Here is a 21996-nt window from a genome sequence, read left to right on the forward strand (position 1 = left end):
TCAGGATGACAATGGATCCATGTGGTGTTATCATCAGGATGACAATTGATCCACGTGGTGTTATCATCAGGATGACAATTGATCCATGTGGTGTTACCATCAGGATGACAATTGATCCATGTGGTGTTACCATCAGGATGACATTTGATCCATGTGGTGTTACCATCAGGATGACTAGTGATCCATGTGGTGTTACCATCAGGATGACTATTGATCCATGTGGTGTTACCATCAGGATGACTATTGATCCATGTGGTGTTACCATCAGGATGACTATTGATCCATGTGGTGTTACCATCAGGATGACTATTGATCCATGTGGTGTTACCATCAGGATGACTATTGATCCATGTGGTGTTACCATCAGGATGACATTTGATCCATGTGGTGTTACCATCAGGATGACTATTGATCCATGTGGTGTTACCATCAGGATGACAATGGATCCATGTGGTGTTATCATCAGCATGACATTTGATCCATGTGGTGTTACCATCAGGATGACATTTGATCCATGTGGTGTTACCATCAGGATGACAATTGATCCATGTGGTGTTACCATCAGGATGACATTTGATCCATGTGGTGTTACCATCAGGATGACTATTGATCCATGTGGTGTTACCATCAGGATGACATTTGATCCATGTGGTGTTACCATCAGGATGACTATTGATCCATGTGGTGTTACCATCAGGATGACATTTGATCCATGTGGTGTTACCATCAGGATGACTATTGATCCATGTGGTGTTCCATCAGGATAACAATTGATCCATGTGGTGTTACCATCAGGATGACAATGGATCCATGTGGTGTTACCATCAGGATGACATTTGATCTATGTGGCGTTACCATCAGGATGACATTTGATCCATGTGGTGTTATCATCAGGATGACAATTGATCCATGTGGTGTTACCATCAGGATGACAATTGATCCATGTGGTGTTACCATCAGGAAGACAATTGATCCATGTGGTGTTACCATCAGGATGACATTTGATCCATGTGGTGTTACCATCAGGATGACTATTGATCCATGTGGTGTTCCATCAGGATCACAATTGATCCATGTGGTGTTACCATCAGGATGACAATGGATCCATGTGGTGTTACCATCAGGATGACATTTGATCTATGTGGCGTTACCATCAGGATGACATTTGATCCATGTGGTGTTACCATCAGGATGACTATTGATCCATGTGGTGTTACCATCAGGATGACTATTGATCCATGTGGTGTAACCATCAGGATGACTATTGATCCATGTGGTGTTACCATCAGGATGACATTTGATCTATGTGGCGTTACCATCAGGATGACAATTGATCCATGTGGTGTTACCATCAGGATGACATTTGATCCATGTGGTGTTACCATCAGGATGACAATTGATCCATGTGGTGTTACCATCAGGATGACAATTGATCCATGTGGTGTTACCATCAGGATGACATTTGATCCATGTGGTGTTACCATCAGGATGACAATTGATCCATGTGGTGTTACCATCAGGATGACATTTGATCCATGTGGTGTTACCATCAGGATGACTATTGATCCATGTGGTGTTACCATCAGGATGACAATGGATCCATGTGGTGTTACCATCAGGATGAAATTTGATCCATGTGGTGTTACCATCAGGATGACAATGGATCCATGTGGTGTTATCATCAGGATGACAATTGATCCATGTGGTGTTATCATCAGGATGACTATTGATCCATGTGGTGTTACCATCAGGATGACTATTGATCCATGTGGTGTTACCATCAGGATGACTATTGATCCATGTGGTGTTACCATCAGGATGACTATTGATCCATGTGGTGTTACCATCAGGATGACTATTGATCCATGTGGTGTTACCATCAGGATGACATTTGATCCATGTGGTGTTACCATCAGGATGACTATTGATCCATGTGGTGTTACCATCAGGATGACATTTGATCCATGTGGTGTTACCATCAGGATGACTATTGATCCATGTGGTGTTCCATCAGGATCACAATTGATCCATGTGGTGTTACCATCAGGATGACAATGGATCCATGTGGTGTTACCATCAGGATGACATTTGATCTATGTGGCGTTACCATCAGGATGACATTTGATCCATGTGGTGTTACCATCAGGATGACAATTGATCCATGTGGTGTTACCATCAGGATGACAATTGATCCATGTGGTGTTACCATCAGGAAGACAATTGATCCATGTGGTGTTACCATCAGGATGACATTTGATCCATGTGGTGTTACCATCAGGATGACTATTGATCCATGTGGTGTTACCATCAGGATCACAATTGATCCATGTGGTGTTACCATCAGGATGACAATGGATCCATGTGGTGTTACCATCAGGATGACTATTGATCCATGTGGTGTTCCATCAGGATGACATTTGATCTATGTGGCGTTACCATCAGGATGACATTTGATCCATGTGGTGTTCCATCAGGATGACATTTGATCCATGTGGTGTTACCATCAGGATGACATTTGATCTATGTGGCGTTACCATCAGGATGACATTTGATCCATGTGGTGTTACCATCAGGATGACATTTGATCCATGTGGTGTTACCATCAGGATGACTATTGATCCATGTGGTGTTCCATCAGGATGACATTTGATCTATGTGGCGTTACCATCAGGATGACATTTGATCCATGTGGTGTTACCATCAGGATGACATTTGATCCATGTGGTGTTACCATCAGGATGACTATTGATCCATGTGGTGTTCCATCAGGATGACATTTGATCTATGTGGCGTTACCATCAGGATGACTATTGATCCATGTGGTGTTACCATCAGGATGACAATTGATCCATGTGGTGTTACCATCAGGATGACAATGGATCCATGTGGTGTTACCATCAGGATGACTATTGATCCATGTGGTGTTCCATCAGGATGACATTTGATCTATGTGGCGTTACCATCAGGATGACATTTGATCCATGTGGTGTTCCATCAGGATGACATTTGATCCATGTGGTGTTCCATCAGGATGACATTTGATCTATGTGGCGTTACCATCAGGATGACATTTGATCTATGTGGCGTTACCATCAGGATGACATTTGATCCATGTGGTGTTACCATCAGGATGACATTTGATCCATGTGGTGTTACCATCAGGATGACTATTGATCCATGTGGTGTTACCATCAGGATGACATTTGATCCATGTGGTGTTACCATCAGGATGACTATTGATCCATGTGGTGTTCCATCAGGATGACATTTGATCTATGTGGCGTTACCATCAGGATGACATTTGATCCATGTGGTGTTACCATCAGGATGACATTTGATCCATGTGGTGTTACCATCAGGATGACATTTGATCCATGTGGTGTTACCATCAGGATGACATTTGATCCATGTGGTGTTACCATCAGGATGACTATTGATCCATGTGGTGTTACCATCAGGATGACATTTGATCCATGTGGTGTTACCATCAGGATGACTATTGATCCATGTGGTGTTCCATCAGGATGACATTTGATCTATGTGGCGTTACCATCAGGATGACTATTGATCCATGTGGTGTTACCATCAGGATGACATTTGATCCATGTAGAGTTAACATTAAGTTTACAATAGACTCATGTAGGTTTAACATCAGGATGACAATTGGGCTTTGGGCTAAGTTGTGTCTCGTTCAGGCCCTCTATTAATTATCCAGAGCAGAAAGCAGCTATACAGAGTGTCCCTCTCTCTCCGGAAGACTCTTCGTGTCCGTTCTTTACTCAGACAACCCATTGATTTTAGCGGACATCATGTAATGCTTCACTTCCCCTGAGGAGGCGCTGTAGGGGCATCTGGGTTTTCCTGAAGATTACATACGAATACTGAGAGTCCCATCAGGAACACGGTATAGTCAGCAGGAGTCTAAAAAAGTCAAAAATGGACATTACCTTTAAGGAGACAACCTTCAATTATAGAAATAATACAACAATATAATACGTAATCTTGTTACCCACAACAACCCAGCGCAACGTTTTGATAACTGACCGTCCTCTCGCTTGAATCTTTTGTGCAGTTGCTTTTAGGTGATGGTCTCAGATTCTGGCTGACAACTAGGGAAGGCAGCCATCGTACCCCTCCTGGGGGTTGTCAGGCAGCCTGCCATGGCGTAGGAACGAGATTGCTCTGCTGAATTACTTCTGTTCTACGTGGCTAAGTATCTTAGGAGTCCTGACAATGCAAATATGAATCAGAAAGATCAGTATGAACAGGGCTGCATTTGCAGTATCATTCTACCTATTTCCATAACTTATACTGTAGACTTTGGTAGTGAGGGCCTTACTGTAGGGAGGCAGTAGATTCCAAGCTCCAGAGCTGGTATGAGGACCTGCACCATTTTTATTTGTACCCAGGAGCCTCCACGTGTGTCCCTGAATCCTAATATAAGTCCCAGTCCTATAGGTGCTGCAGACAGGCGATCCCACTATTGATAGGGACTGACATGAAGACGTTCCCTCCGGATCCCTGCACAATATACTATGATCACACAAAAAACAAGAAATGTAACAATACTATAAAGAATGTATTGCCTGCAAAATTCTGACCTATAAATACCCGACTGTCGTCACGGCCGAGCTTCCTGGTGACATGTTGACTAATACCTTGCAACCCAGTATTTATCTTAATGTCACCTGGAAATCGCCTGAAATCTGCAGGAAGTCAGCTGTGAAACCCGATCATGTCACCGGGGAACAGGTGACCGCGCACATGGGTAAGATAAAGGGAAACAACCAGAACAATGGTGAGCGGAGGAGGGGGGAATAGGGGTGCAGCAGCTGCACCAAGAGTAGGTACCTTGTAATCTCACCTGTTTCCTACAAGTCAGCAAGAGTGCAGGGTATACAAGATATATGTCACCAAAACTGCAGGGTAGAGTATACAAAATATATAGATCAGTATGGGATATTCTGACCATTAACGTTCAGACGGGAACAATCTATCTCCACTTTTATTTAAAATTAATACACTGGAAAATTTAATTTTGGGGTAGACTGCGAGCCCATAGCAGTGCCCGATTCTAGGAGCTGTACTGACGAACTAGGTACTACTTGTTCTCATATAGTAAAGCTTGAGTTTGGCAGAAGTCACCAGAAATTACCTACTTTTTAACCCACACTTTTATTAACATATTTTTAAAGAATTTTTGCTATTGAAAAAAATATTCCATGTCATTATCTATATTTAAAAAAAAAAAAAACTACTATAGCCTGCAATTTTCACTATGATAACTAAACCTAAAAATAGACTGCCACTTGCAACCCGCTCTATAAGACATTCAGAAGGTTAGGGGAGGGGGGGGGGGTAGGCTACTTACCTTCCCCATCTTCATAGCAGCGCTGATGCTGCTGTTGATCGCAGCGGCGGAAGTGGTGGGCGGGGCTTAGCGAGGCTGCCGCAGTTGCTGGAGAGCCTCACTCTGTGGGCATTGCAGCCGGCTGAATGCTGTGCACTGTGTTCCATGTGCACAGGAAAGCCGGCTGCTGTGATACCACTGTTCTGGCTGCTGTGGGATGAGCTGGGAGAGCCGACACCCCCGCACCATATGCACAGCGGCATCTACCAACTCATCCTACAGCAGCAGGGACAGTGGATACAACCTACGGTATCACAGCAGAGGCAGCAGCCGGCTTTCCTGTGCACACAGAACATCGCGCACAGTGTTGTGCTGCAATGGTTTTTGGGTGATGCCTTATTTTCAGGGGGTGCCTTATATTAGGCAATTAAACAGAAACCTCCCCCATGCCTTATTTTCAGGGGATGACCTATTTTCGGGAAAACACGCTATCACTACTGACAATCGCTGATGTCACGGCTTATCTCCTACCCCTTTCCGAATAGAACATGTCTAAAAAATTCTACTTAAAGTCATGTCTAGGAAATTCTTCAATATGACCCTGTACATGCTGTGCAGCACGGCACTAAATTAACAGGGTAGAGGGTGAAGATCAGGCAAGATGGCTAGAAAATAATATTAAAAAATTCTACAATTACAAAATAAGGTTTAAGGTTGCGAATGGGGATTGTAGTTTAGTATCAGATTGTAAAGGGACTTTCATTTCAGGGGTGCACTGAGACCCCATTGTCGTACCCTGTATTCAGTGACTAGAAAGAGGTTTGGCGCTGTCTAGATAAACTAGGGACTATGTTTTCACATAGAATACAGATTAACAAAACACAAGGGCTCTCAAGGTGAAACTTTAAGACTGCAATTAGGAAATATACAAGATTAACAATTTTAGGAGCATTGATTTAATCTCAGGGGTGCACTGAGACCCCATAGCGGTACCTTGTATTCAGCGAAAAGATTGGTGCTGTCCTGATGATCTAAGGTTACTTTTTCCCATAGAATACAGCTTAGTAAAAGCAAAGGTTCTGCAGGCAGTTTAAGGCTGCAAATTGCAAATGTACAGTATTATAAGCTTATAAAGAAACCAATTTTATTTGAAGAGTGCACTGAGACCCCATAGCGGTACCTTGTATTCAGTGAATAGAGATGATTGAAACTGTCCTCATGAAATAGGGATTACTTTTCTCCATAGAATACAGTTTGCAAAAAACAAGGGTTCTGCAGGGGGCTGTCTAAGGCTGCAATTGGGAAATGTACAGAATGAACAGTTTGTAATGGCACGGATTTAATCTAAGGGGTGCACTGAGACCCCATAGCGGTACCCTGTATGCAGTAAAGAGAGGATTAGCACTATCCTAATGGACTAGGGGTTACTTAATCCCTTAGAATACAGCGCACCAAAAACAAGGGTTCTGCAGACAATTCTGTAAAGCTGCAAATGAGAAATATAAAGTATTATCAGCTTGTAATGGGAACAATTTAATCTCAGGGGTGCACTAAGACCCCATAGCGGTACCTTGTATTCAGTAAATAGAGAGAGGAGCTGTCCCAGACAACGTTTTCTTGCTAAGAAGGATCGTGTTGACATTTTCTATGGAACCATCATCAGCTACTGTACTATTGAAAGTGAAGGGATCGCTTTTAATCCCATAGTTGCCCCTGTATTCAGTCACTGTATAGAGGATAGGAGTTATCCTGATAAGTAAGAGACAACAGACTTAGCATTAAGAATTCTGCAATATTAAGATCTTGTAAAAGGACTCGCTGATATACAAATACACAATATAATCTGCAAAGTGACTTCAAGTTGAAGCCTAAAGATTTAGGGGTTAAACAGCTTGACTCACAAGAGGTAGCTCCCATCTCCTGATACATTTCCTTGGGATTTTTTTTCTTTTGACTAAGCTGCAGAAACTAAAAGCTATTTGAAAACAGGAAACTTCCTTGTACAGAAGAAGAAGAAAGCAAACATCCACAATGTCTTTTGTTGGAATGCTTGAGGAAATGGCCGTCTTTCTTGGCTTGGTTGGTGTGAATCGCTGATAAACACATTTCACTTGGAAGATTTCTCCCCACTAGGCAAAGGGTCCTGACTGCTCAGAGGGGGGCAGGATCACAGGGCACATAGCAGGGGCCACAAATCGCCCATAAATCAGTGGACAGTCCCACAGAGAAGCAAAGTGACAGCAGTCATGTGAGACAAAGTGGAAGGGGTAAGAGAGGATCGGGAAACCAATGGGAGAGATACAGAGACCTGAGTCTGAATACAAGATGAGATATGGTAGGACATGGAGGGATAGATAGGAGATAGATAGATAGATAGATAGATAGATAGATAGATAGATGATAGATAGATAGATAGATAGATAGATAGGAGATAGATAGATAGATAGATAGATAGATAGATAGATAGATAGGAGATAGATAGATAGATAGATAGATAGATAGATAGGAGATAGATAGATAGATAGATAGATAGATAGATAGATAGATAGGAGATAGATAGATAGATAGATAGATAGATAGGAGATAGATAGATAGATAGATAGATAGGAGATAGATAGATAGATAGATAGATAGATAGATAGATAGATAGATAGATAGATAGATAGGAGATAGATAGATAGTAGATAGATAGATAGTAGATAGATAGATAGGAGATAGATAGATAGATAGATAGATAGATAGGAGATAGATAGATAGATAGATAGATAGATAGGAGATAGATAGATAGATAGATAGATAGATAGATAGGAGATAGATAGATAGATAGATAGATAGATAGATAGGAGATAGATAGATAGGAGATAGATAGATAGATAGATAGATAGATAGATAGACAGACAGACAGACAGACAGACAGATAGATAGACAGACAGACAGACAGACAGACAGACAGACAGATAGATAGATAGATAGATAGATAGATAGATAGATAGGAGATAGATAGATAGGAGATAGATAGATAGATAGATAGATAGATAGACAGATAGGAGATAGATAGATAGATAGATAGATAGATAGATAGATAGATAGACAGATAGGAGATAGATAGATAGATAGATAGATAGATAGGAGATAGATAGATAGATAGATAGATAGATAGATAGACAGACAGACAGACAGACAGACAGATAGATAGATAGATAGATAGATAGATAGATAGATAGATAGGAGATAGATAGATACATAGATAGATAGATAGATAGATAGATAGATAGATAGATAGGAGATAGATAGATAGATAGATAGATAGGAGATAGATAGATAGATAGATAGATAGGAGATAGATAGATAGATAGATAGATAGGAGATAGATAGATAGATAGATAGATAGATAGATAGATAGATAGATAGATGCATTGTGTGTCTGTGTCCCTTCCCAGTAGTGGATACAGATAGACCCAGTAATCCCAGTGTTCCCAGTAATCTCAGTGTTCCCAGTAATCTCAATGTTCCCAGTAATCCCAGTGTTCCCAGTAATCCCAGTGTTCCCAGTAATCTCAGTGTTCCCAGTAATCCCAGTGTTCCCAGTAATCCCAGTGTTCCCAGTAATCCCAGTGTTTCCAGTAATCCCAGTGTTCCCAGTAATCCCAGTGTTTCCAGTAATCCCAGTGTTCCCAGTAATCCCAGTGATCCCAGTAATCCCAGTGTTCCCAGTAATCCAAGTGTTCCCAGTAATCCTAGTGTTCCCAGTATTCCCAGTGTTCGCAGTAATCCCAGTGTTCCCAGTAATCCCAGTGTTCCCAGTGTAATCCCAGTGTTCCCAGTAATCCCAGTGTTCCCAGTAATCCCAGTGTTCGCAGTAATCCCAGTGTTCCCAGTCACTTCTGTCTCATTGTGGATTTCACTGCCGCTTTCTAAGCAAAAACAAACACTGTGACTTCCTTCTCTCCGGACGTCTGTGTAGAAGATTCTGAGTATAGACAGATCTCGGTCCCTCCTCGGGGTGTCTTACACTGTCCTGATATCTTCTGTATCTGCTCTCCTACTTGTGACCCTTGTACCCAGGACACTACAACTCCCATCATCCCCCATATAACCCCTCTTTCTTCTTGTATTACAGAGCCATGCTCCTTTATCTGCCACTACTACTGATTATGGTGAATGAAGGATCCTCAACGTACCGCGCCGATGAGAAACCGCCTTGTGTGATATCGGTATGAGCTGACATTACATCTTTCCTAAGCAATCCTTTGTCTATCAAGTCATCTCAGCTTGTAGTCACTGAATGGTTATGGTTTACCGGGGTAGCAGTGGTAGCGGTACATTAGGGTGCACAGTGACAGCCGCTACCGCTGCGTTTTTCAATTTTGTTTAATAGGCCATTACCAGCTACAGTAACTCCAGCCGGTAACGGGCCTATTAATTTACCGAACCTGACTCCTGCTCGTAGCTGCCGTTTCTTCTTCTTTTGCGGAGGCCGCAGTGAGCAGGAGCCGGGACCAATAAGTGAGGCCGCGGAAACCACAAACACTATTATTATATTCAGAGTTCTTTTCAGACATAGTATATTGATCAGAGGCCCAGGGGAGGTGAGTGAGCATAAAAAACAGTGTTACTTACCTCTCCTGGCTCCAGGCCTTACTTGTGTGACCTCCCTGATGTCGCATGGCTGGGGTCTGTGTCGTTATGCGTCGTGACACAACCCCCTGCTCACATGATGTTATGTTCATCATTGAAGATGGCCGACATCGGCAGGGAGTGCACCAGAGCCAGGGAGAGGTTAGTAACAGTGTTTTTTATGTTCACTTACCTCCCCTAGGTCTTCGATCATTATACTCTGGGGTTGGAAAGATCCCAGAGTATATTAATTGTTCATGGGTGTTCACTATGGGGCATAATACTGTGTGCAGGGGTCACTATGGGGTATAATACTGTGTGCAGGAGCCACTATGGGGGATAATACTGTGTGCAGGGGCCACTATGGGGCATAATACTGTGTGCAGGGGTCACTATGGGGTATAATACTGTGTGCAGGAGCCACTATGGGGGATAATACTGTGTGCAGGGGCCACTATGGGGGATAATACTGTGTGCAGGGGCCACTATGGGGCATAATACTGTGTGCAGGGGTCACTATGGGGGATAATACTGTGCGCAGGGACCACTATGGGACATAATAATTGTGTGCAGGGGCCACTATGGGACATAATACTGTGTGCAGGGGCCACTATGGGGGATAATACTGTGTGCAGGGGCCACTATGGGACATAATACTGTGTGCAGGGGACACTATGGGACATAATACTGTGTGCAGGGGACACTATGGGGCGTAATACTGTGTGCAGGGGCCACTATGGGGGATAATACTGTGTGCAGGGGTCACTATGGGACATAATACTGTGTGCAGGGGACACTATGGGACATAATACTGTGTGCAGGGGACACTATGGGACATAATACTGTGTGCAGGGGCCACTATGAGACATAATACTGTGTGCAGGGGTCACTATGGGGCATAATACTGTGTGCAGGGGCCACTATGGGGACATAATACTGTGTGCAGGGGACACTATGGGACATAATACTGTGTGCAGGGGACACTATGGGGCGTAATACTGTGTGCAGGGGCCACTATGGGGGATAATACTGTGTGCAGGGGTCACTATGGGACATAATACTGTGTGCAGGGGACACTATGGGACATAATACTGTGTGCAGGGGACACTATGGGACATAATACTGTGTGCAGGGGCCACTATGAGACATAATACTGTGTGCAGGGGTCACTATGGGGCATAATACTGTGTGCAGGGGCCACTATGGGGACATAATACTGTGTGCAGGGGCCACTATGGGACATAATACTGTGTGCAGGGGTCACTATGGGGCATAATACTGTGTGCAGGGGCCACTATCGGGACATAATACTGTGTGCAGGGGCCACTATGGGGGATAATACTGTGTGCAGGGGCCACTATCGGGGATAATACTGTGTGCAGGGGCCACTATGGGGCATAATACTGTGTGCAGGGGCCACTATGGGGTATAATACTGTGTGCAGGGGTCACTATGGGACATAATACTGTGTACAGGGGCCACTATCGGGGATAATACTGTGTGCAGGGGCCACTATGGGACATAATACTGTGTGCAGGGGCCACTATGGGGTATAATACTGTGTGCAGGGGCCACTATGGGGTATAATACTGTGTGCAGGGGCCACTATGGGGTATAATACTGTGTGCAGGGGCCACTATGGGGGATAATACTGTGTGCAGGGGCCATTATGGAACATAATACTGTGTGCAGGGGCCACTATGGGACATAATACTGTGTGCAGGGGCCACTATGGGACATAATACTGTGTGCAGGGGCCATTATGGGGCATAATACTGTGTGCAGGGGCCACTATGGGGGATAATACTGTGTGCAGGGACCACTATGGGGCATAATACTGTGTGCAGGAGCCACTATGGGGACATAATACTGTGTGCAGGGGCCACTATGGGGCTTAATACTGTGTGCAGGGGCCACTATCGGGACATAATACTGTGTGCAGGGGCCACTATGGGGGATAATACTGTGTGCAGGGGCCACTATGGGGGATAACACTGTGTGCAGGGGCCACTATGGGGCATAATACTGTGTGCAGGGGCCACTATGGGACATAATACTGTGTGCAGGGGCCACTATCGGGACATAATACTGTGTGCAGGGGCCACTATGGGGGATAACACTGTGTGCAGGGGCCACTATGGGGTATAATACTGTGTGCAGGGGCCACTATGGGGCATAATAATGTGTGCAGGGGCCACTATGGGGCATAATACTGTGTGCAGGGGCCACTATGGGGCATAATACTGTGTGCAGGGGCCACTATGGGGGATAACACTGTGTGCAGGGGCCACTATGGGGTATAATACTGTGTGCAGGGGCCACTATGGGGCATAATAATGTGTGCAGGGGCCACTATGGGGCATAATACTGTGTGCAGGGGCCACTATGGGGCATAATACTGTGTGCAGGGGTCACTATGGCGCATAATACTGTGTGCAGGGGCCACTATGGGGACATAATACTGTGTGCAGGGGCCACTATCGGGGATAATACTGTGTGCAGGGGCCACTATCGGGACATAATACTGTGTGCAGGGGCCACTATCGGGGATAATACTGTGCGCAGGGGCCACTATGGGGCATAATACTGTGTGCAGGGGCCACTATGGGGGAAAATACTGTGTGCAGAGGCCACTATGGGGGATAATACTGTGTGCAGGGGCCACTATGGGGAAAAATACTGTGTGCAGGGGCCACTATGGGGGATAATACTGTGTGCAGGGGCCACTATGGGGCATAATACTGTGTGCAGGGCCACTATGGGGACATAATACTGTGTGCAGGGGCCACTATCGGGACATAATACTGTGTGCAGGGGCCACTATCGGGGATAATACTGTGTGCAGGGGCCACTATGGGGCATAATACTGTGTGCAGGGGCCACTATGGGGACATAATACTGTGTGCAGGGGCCACTATGGGGCATAATACTGTGTGCAGGGGCCACTATGGGGACATAATACTGTGTGCAGGGGCCACTATGGGGGATAATACTGTGTGCAGGGGCCACTATGGGGACATAATACTGTGTGCAGGGGTCACTATGGGACATAATACTGTGTGCAGGGGCCACTATGGGGACATAATACTGTGTGCAGGGGCCACTATGGGACATAATACTGTGTGCAGGGGTCACTATGGGGCATAATACTGTGTGCAGGGGTCACTATGGGACATAATACTGTGTGCAGGGGCCACTATGGGACATAATACTGTGTGCAGGGGCCACTATGGGGCATAATACTGTGTGCAGGGGTCACTATGGCGCATAATACTGTGTGCAGGGGCCACTATGGGGACATAATACTGTGTGCAGGGGCCACTATCGGGGATAATACTGTGTGCAGGGGCCACTATCGGGACATAATACTGTGTGCAGGGGCCACTATCGGGGATAATACTGTGTGCAGGGGCCACTATGGGGCATAATACTGTGTGCAGGGGCCACTATGGGGGATAATACTGTGTGCAGGGGCCACTATGGGGGATAATACTGTGTGCAGGGGCCACTATGGGGCATAATACTGTGTGCAGGGCCACTATGGGGACATAATACTGTGTGCAGGGGCCACTATCGGGACATAATACTGTGTGCAGGGGCCACTATCGGGGATAATACTGTGTGCAGGGGCCACTATGGGGCATAATACTGTGTGCAGGGGCCACTATGGGGACATAATACTGTGTGCAGGGGCCACTATGGGGCATAATACTGTGTGCAGGGGCCACTATGGGGACATAATACTGTGTGCAGGGGCCACTATGGGGGATAATACTGTGTGCAGGGGCCACTATGGGGACATAATACTGTGTGCAGGGGTCACTATAGGACATAATACTGTGTGCAGGGGCCACTATGGGGACATAATACTGTGTGCAGGGGCCACTATGGGACATAATACTGTGTGCAGGGGTCACTATGGGGCATAATACTGTGTGCAGGGGTCACTATGGGACATAATACTGTGTGCAGGGGCCACTATGGGACATAATACTGTGTGCAGGGGTCACTATGGGGCATAATACTGTGTGCAGGGGCCACTATGGGACATAATACTGTGTGCAGGGGCCACTATGGGACATAATACTGTGTGCAGGGGCCACTATCGGGACATAATACTGTGTGCAGGGGCCACTATCGGGGATAATACTGTGTGCAGGGGCCACTATCGGGACATAATACTGTGTGCAGGGGCCACTATCGGGGATAATACTGTGTGCAGGGGCCACTATGGGGGATAATACTGTGTGCAGGGGCCACTATGGGGGATAATACTGTGTGCAGGGCCACTATGGGGCATAATACTGTGTGCAGGGGCCACTATGGGGGATAATACTGTGTGCAGGGGCCACTATCGGGGATAATACTGTGTGCAGGGGCCACTATGGGGCATAATACTGTGTGCAGGGGCCACTATGGGGGATAATACTGTGTGCAGGGGCCACTATGGGGGATAATACTGTGTGCAGGGGCCACTATGGGGCATAATAGTGTGTGTAGGGGCCACTATGGGGATAATACTGTGTGCAGGGGCCACTATGGGGGATAATACTGTGTGCAGGGGCCACTATGGGGCATAATACTGTGTGCAGGGGCCACTATGGGGGATAATACTGTGTGCAGGGGCCACTATCGGGACATAATACTGTGTGCAGGGGCCACTATGGGGGATAATACTGTGTGCAGGGGCCACTATGGGGGATAACACTGTGTGCAGGGGCCACTATGGGGCATAATACTGTGTGCAGGGGCCACTATGGGACATAATACTGTGTGCAGGGGCCACTATCGGGACATAATACTGTGTGCAGGGGCCACTATGGGGGATAACACTGTGTGCAGGGGCCACTATGGGGGATAATACTGTGTGCAGGGGCCACTATGGGGCATAATACTGTGTGCAGGGGCTACTATGGGACATAATACTGTGTGCAGGGGCCACTATGGGGCATAATAATGTGTGCAGGGGCCACTATGGGGCATAATACTGTGTGCAGGGGCCACTATGGGGCATAATACTGTGTGCAGGGGCCACTATGGGGGATAACACTGTGTGCAGGGGCCACTATGGGGTATAATACTGTGTGCAGGGGCCACTATGGGGCATAATAATGTGTGCAGGGGCCACTATGGGGCATAATACTGTGTGCAGGGGCCACTATGGGGCATAATACTGTGTGCAGGGGTCACTATGGCGCATAATACTGTGTGCAGGGGCCACTATGGGGACATAATACTGTGTGCAGGGGCCACTATCGGGGAAAATACTGTGTGCAGGGGCCACTATCGGGACATAATACTGTGTGCAGGGGCCACTATCGGGGATAATACTGTGTGCAGGGGCCACTATGGGGCATAATACTGTGTGCAGGGGCCACTATGGGGGATAATACTGTGTGCAGGGGCCACTATGGGGGATAATACTGTGTGCAGGGGCCACTATGGGGAAAAATACTGTGTGCAGGGGCCACTATGGGGGATAATACTGTGTGCAGGGGCCACTATGGGGCATAATACTGTGTGCAGGGCCACTATGGGGACATAATACTGTGTGCAGGGGCCACTATCGGGACATAATACTGTGTGCAGGGGCCACTATCGGGGATAATACTGTGTGCAGGGGCCACTATGGGGCATAATACTGTGTGCAGGGGCCACTATGGGGACATAATACTGTGTGCAGGGGCCACTATGGGGCATAATACTGTGTGCAGGGGCCACTATGGGGACATAATACTGTGTGCAGGGGCCACTATGGGGGATAATACTGTGTGCAGGGGCCACTATGGGGACATAATACTGTGTGCAGGGGTCACTATGGGACATAATACTGTGTGCAGGGGCCACTATGGGGACATAATACTGTGTGCAGGGGCCACTATGGGACATAATACTGTGTGCAGGGGTCACTATGGGGCATAATACTGTGTGCAGGGGTCACTATGGGACATAATACTGTGTGCAGGGGCCACTATGGGACATAATACTGTGTGCAGGGGTCACTATGGGGCATAATACTGTGTGCAGGGGCCACTATGGGGCATAATACTGTGTGCAGGGGTCACTATGGCGCATAATACTGTGTGCAGGGGCCACTATGGGGACATAATACTGTGTGCAGGGGCCACTATCGGGGATAATACTGTGTGCAGGGGCCACTATCGGGACATAATACTGTGTGCAGGGGCCACTATCGGGGATAATACTGTGTGCAGGGGCCACTATGGGGCATAATACTGTGTGCAGGGGCCACTATGGGGGATAATACTGTGTGCAGGGGCCACTATGGGGGATAATACTGTGTGCAGGGGCCACTATGGGGAAAAATACTGTGTGCAGGGGCCACTATGGGGGATAATACTGTGTGCAGGGGCCACTATGGGGCATAATACTGTGTGCAGGGCCACTATGGGGACATAATACTGTGTGCAGGGGCCACTATCGGGACATAATACTGTGTGCAGGGGCCACTATCGGGGATAATACTGTGTGCAGGGGCCACTATGGGGCATAATACTGTGTGCAGGGGCCACTATGGGGACATAATACTGTGTGCAGGGGCCACTATGGGGCATAATACTGTGTGCAGGGGCCACTATGGGGACATAATACTGTGTGCAGGGGTCACTATGGGACATAATACTGTGTGCAGGGGCCACTATGGGGACATAATACTGTGTGCAGGGGCCACTATGGGACATAATACTGTGTGCAGGGGTCACTATGGGGCATAATACTGTGTGCAGGGGTCACTATGGGACATAATACTGTGTGCAGGGGCCACTATGGGACATAATACTGTGTGCAGGGGTCACTATGGGGCATAATACTGTGTGCAGGGGTCACTATGGGACATAATACTGTGTGCAGGGGCCACTATGGGACATAATACTGTGTGCAGGGGCCACTATCGGGACATAATACTGTGTGCAGGGGCCACTATCGGGGATAATACTGTGTGCAGGGGCCACTATCGGGACATAATACTGTGTGCAGGGGCCACTATCGGGGATAATACTGTGTGCAGGGGCCACTATCGGGACATAATACTGTGTGCAGGGGCCACTATCGGGGATAATACTGTGTGCAGGGGCCACTATGGGGGATAATACTGTGTGCAGGGGCCACTATGGGGGATAATACTGTGTGCAGGGCCACTATGGGGCATAATACTGTGTGCAGGGGCCACTATGGGGGATAATACTGTGTGCAGGGGCCACTATCGGGGATAATACTGTGTGCAGGGGCCACTATGGGGCATAATACTGTGTGCAGGGGCCACTATGGGGGATAATACTGTGTGCAGGGGCCACTATGGGGGATAATACTGTGTGCAGGGGCCACTATGGGGCATAATAGTGTGTGTAGGGGCCACTATGGGGATAATACTGTGTGCAGGGGCCACTATGGGGGATAATACTGTGTGCAGGGGCCACTATGGGGCATAATACTGTGTGCAGGGGCCACTATGGGGGATAATACTGTGTGCAGGGGCCACTATGGGGCATAATAGTGTGTGTAGGGGCCACTATGGGGCATAATACTGTGTGCAGGGGCCACTATGGGACATAATACTGTGTGCAGGGTCCACTATGGGGGATATTACTGTGTGCAGGGGCCACTATGGGGCATAATACTGTGTGCAGGGGCCACTATGGGGGATAATACTGTGTGCAGGGGCCACTATGGGGCATAATAGTGTGTGTAGGGGCCACTATGGGGATAATACTGTGTGCAGGGGCCACTATGGGGGATAATACTGTGTGCAGGGGCCACTATGGGGCATAATACTGTGTGCAGGGGCCACTATGGGGGATAATACTGTATGCAGGGGCCACTATGGGGCATAATAGTGTGTGTAGGGGCCACTATGGGGATAATACTGTGTGCAGGGGCCACTATGGGGGATAATACTGTGTGTAGGAATGTGGAGAGTGGAGGGGTCGGTCAGACGGGGATCTTCAGTGTTTGGTCGGGGGGGAAGGGGCCATGTCAAAAGTTTACCACGGGGCCCCGCTATTCCTACTTAAGCCACTATTTATCCACCTATGTTCATGTTCTGTATGTTGGATTTTTATTACAGGCAGAATAACAAGGATAGATAAGACTAGTATTACAGTATAAGGCGGGGTGAGATAACACTATAGGTAATGGGCACTGCACAGCTCCTCCCCCTCCTCCCTCTCTCTGCACACTGAGCATGCTCTCTACACTCTTCCATAGAGATCGCCCACTAGTCTTCTGACCCCCTCTACCTCTGTCCGCTGTTTGTGTGTCCTGTTCCTTCCCCTCCAAACATCTTACCAATAAAATTCTGGATTTAATGATGTTAGTGTTTTCCTAAACAGCTGTAAATTTTTATGTTTCTGAAAGCCTAAACTATTATCTTATAAAAACTCATAAAATGTGATGAATCCTGGCATCACATCGTCCCCAAAAAGAGAGAGCGGGGTTGCTCCCCTAGAGGGTACAGAACAGGTGGCACCCTCTAGTGGGGAGGCTGAGGTCTTCTGGAAAGGATTCATTGTAGCTCATATAAAGAATACCCAGCAGGCAACAGAACACTGCCACCTAGTGGGCAAGAAAATGTGAGTTTACAGATTTGTAGATTATATCCGAATAGGAGGATGTGTCACATCACAGCACATTGAACGCATTATATGTAAGTATGGGGGATATTTACAGCTACACATTTCTAAAACCACGAGGGAACACTTAAGGAATTCCCCAGACATTTCATGCATTGTGAGTCTCGGCCTCTCTCTACAGACTCGCATTGTACTTGTTTATCACTGGAGGAATATATTCACTGGAAACTGATTAGTAAGTGATCCATGACACCAGGATTATGCAACCAGTAAAAGTGAATTAATACCAAACACCAAACGTCCTGTAAGCAAAAGCGGCCAGAATCATAAATTACTATGAAAAATCCTGCATAAAACAACATCTGGTGCTGATTTTATTCTCAGCTCTGCAATACAAGGACGGTCTACGAAACATTGCTCAATATTACACTGAGGAAATCAATGTCTAAAGTAATCTTGTACTGACCTCCAGATACATCCTCACGTGTCATATCCCCGTCATATCTGACAACTGCACGGACACTAAATCTGCCCTAGGAACTTCATTGTCAACTTTTCGAATTTATCAGCTATTCTCTAGACGAATTAGGCCGAATATCTGTACTGAAACCGCATTAGATGCCAATAAATAGATAATAACTATAATACTGCTCCTATGTACAAGAATATAACTACTATAATACTGCTCCTATATACAAGAATATAACTACTATAATACTACCTCCTATGTACAAGAATATAACTACTATAATACTACTCCTATGTACAAGAATATAACTACTATAATACTACTCCTATGTACAAGAATATAACTACTATAATACTGCTCCTATGTACAAGAATATAACTACTATAATACTGCTCCTATGTACAAGAATATAACTACTATAATACTGCTCCTATGTACAAGAATATAACTACTATAATACTACTCCTATGTACAAGAATATAACTACTATAATACTGCTCCTATGTACAAGAATATAACTACTATAATACTACTCCTATGTACAAGAATATAACTACTATAATACTGCCCCTATGTACAAGAATATAACTACTATAATACTGCTCCTATGTACAAGAATATAACTACTATAATACTGCTCCTATGTACAAGAATATAACTACTATAATACTGCTCCTATGTACAAGAATATAACTACTATAATACTGCTCCTATGTACAAGAAAATAACTACTATAATACTACTCCTATGTACAAGAATATAATTACTGTAATACTGCTCCAATATACAAGAATATAACTACTATAATACTGCTCCTATGTACAAGAATATAACTACTATAATACTACTCCTATGTACAAGAATATAACTACTATAATACTGCTCCTATGTACAAGAATATAACTACTATAATACTGCTCCTATGTACAAGAATATAACTACTATAATACTGCTCCTATGTACAAGAATATAACTACTATAATACTGCTCCTATGTACAAGAATATAACTACTATAATACTACCTCCTATGTACAAGAATATAACTACTATAATACTACTCCTATATACAAGAATATAACTACTATAATACTGCTCCTATGTACAAGAATATAACTACTATAATACTACCTCCTATGTACAAGAATAAAACTACTATAATACTGCTCCTATGTACATGAATATAACTACTATAATACTACTCCTATGTACAAGAATATAACTACTATAATACTGCTCCTATATACAAGAATATAACTACTATAATACTGCTCCTATGTACAAGAATATAACAACTATAATACTACTCCTATATACAAGAATATAACTACTATAATACTGCTCCTATGTACAAGAATATAACTACTATAATACTGCTCCTATGTACAAGAATATAACTACTATAATACTACTCCTATGTACAAGAATATAACTACTACAATACTGCTCCTATGTACAAGAATATAACTACTATAATACTACCTCCTATGTACAAGAATATAACTACTATAATACTGCTCCTATGTACAAGAATATAACTATTATAATACTGCTCCTATGTACAAGAATATAACTACTATAATACTACTCCTATGTACAAGAATATAACTATTATAATACTGCTCCTATATACAAGAATATAACTACTATAATACTACTCCTATGTACAAGAATATAACTATTATAATACTGCTCCTATGTACAAGAATATAACTACTATAATACTGCTCCTATGTACAAGAATATAACTACTATAATAGTACTATGTACAAGAATATAACAACTATAATACTACTCCTATGTACAAGAATATAACTACTATAATACTGCTCCTATGTACAAGAATATAACTACTATAATACTGCTCCTATGTACAAGAATATAACTACTATAATACTGCTCCTATGTACAAGAATATAACTACTATAATACTGCTCCTATGTACAAGAATATAACTACTATAATACTACTCCTATGTACAAGAATATAACTGCTATAATACTGCTCCTATGTACAAGAATATAATTACTGTAATACTGCTCCAATATACAAGAATATAACTACTATAATACTGCTCCTATGTACAAGAATATAACTACTATAATACTACTCCTATGTACAAGAATATAACTACTATAATACTGCTCCTATGTACAAGAATATAACTACTATAATACTACTCCTATATACAAGAATATAACTACTATAATACTGCTCCTATGTACAAGAATATAACTACTATAATACTACCTCCTATGTACAAGAATATAACTACTATAATACTACCTCCTATGTACAAGAATATAACTACTATAATACTGCTCCTATGTACAAGAATATAACTACTATAATACTACTCCTATGTAAAAGAATATAACTACTATAATACTACTCCTATGTACAAGAATATAACTACTATAATACTACTCATATATACAAGAATATAACTACTATAATACTGCTCCTATGTACAAGAATATAACTACTATAATACTGCTCCTATGTACAAGAATATAACTACTATAATACTACTCCTATGTACAAGAATATAACTACTATAATACTACTATGTACAAGAATATAACTACTATAATACTACCTCCTATGTACAAGAATATAACTACTACAATACTGCTCCTATGTACAAGAATATAACTACTATAATACTACTCCTATGTACAAGAATATAACTACTATAATACTACTCCTATGTACAAGAATATAACTATTATAATACTGCTCCTATGTACAAGAATATAACTACTATAATACTGCTCCTATGTACAAGAATATAACTACTATAATAGTACTATGTACAAGAATATAACTACTATAATACTACTCCTATGTACAAGAATATAACTACTATAATACTGCTCCTATGTACAAGAATATAACTACTATAATACTGCTCCTATGTACAAGAATATAACTACTATAATACTACCTCCTATGTACAAGAATATAACTACTA

The 21996-nt window shown here is 44.1% G+C and overlaps 1 protein-coding gene across 2 annotated transcripts in view; it reads left to right on the forward strand.

The window, feature by feature from the left end:
• Positions 1–21996, forward strand: part of LRRC32 (leucine rich repeat containing 32) — a 42656-nt gene that overhangs the window by 9260 nt on the left and 11400 nt on the right. For both annotated transcript variants that reach the window (XM_075262998.1, XM_075262997.1), the window contains one exon: positions 9471–9564. In XM_075262998.1, coding sequence (XP_075119099.1) covers positions 9475–9564 — 90 coding nt within the window. In that variant the 5' untranslated portion in view covers positions 9471–9474. The remainder of the gene's footprint in view (positions 1–9470; positions 9565–21996) is intronic.

Source organism: Leptodactylus fuscus, chromosome 2, assembly GCF_031893055.1.
Source record: "Leptodactylus fuscus isolate aLepFus1 chromosome 2, aLepFus1.hap2, whole genome shotgun sequence".
Classification (NCBI taxonomy): Eukaryota; Metazoa; Chordata; class Amphibia; order Anura; family Leptodactylidae; genus Leptodactylus; species Leptodactylus fuscus.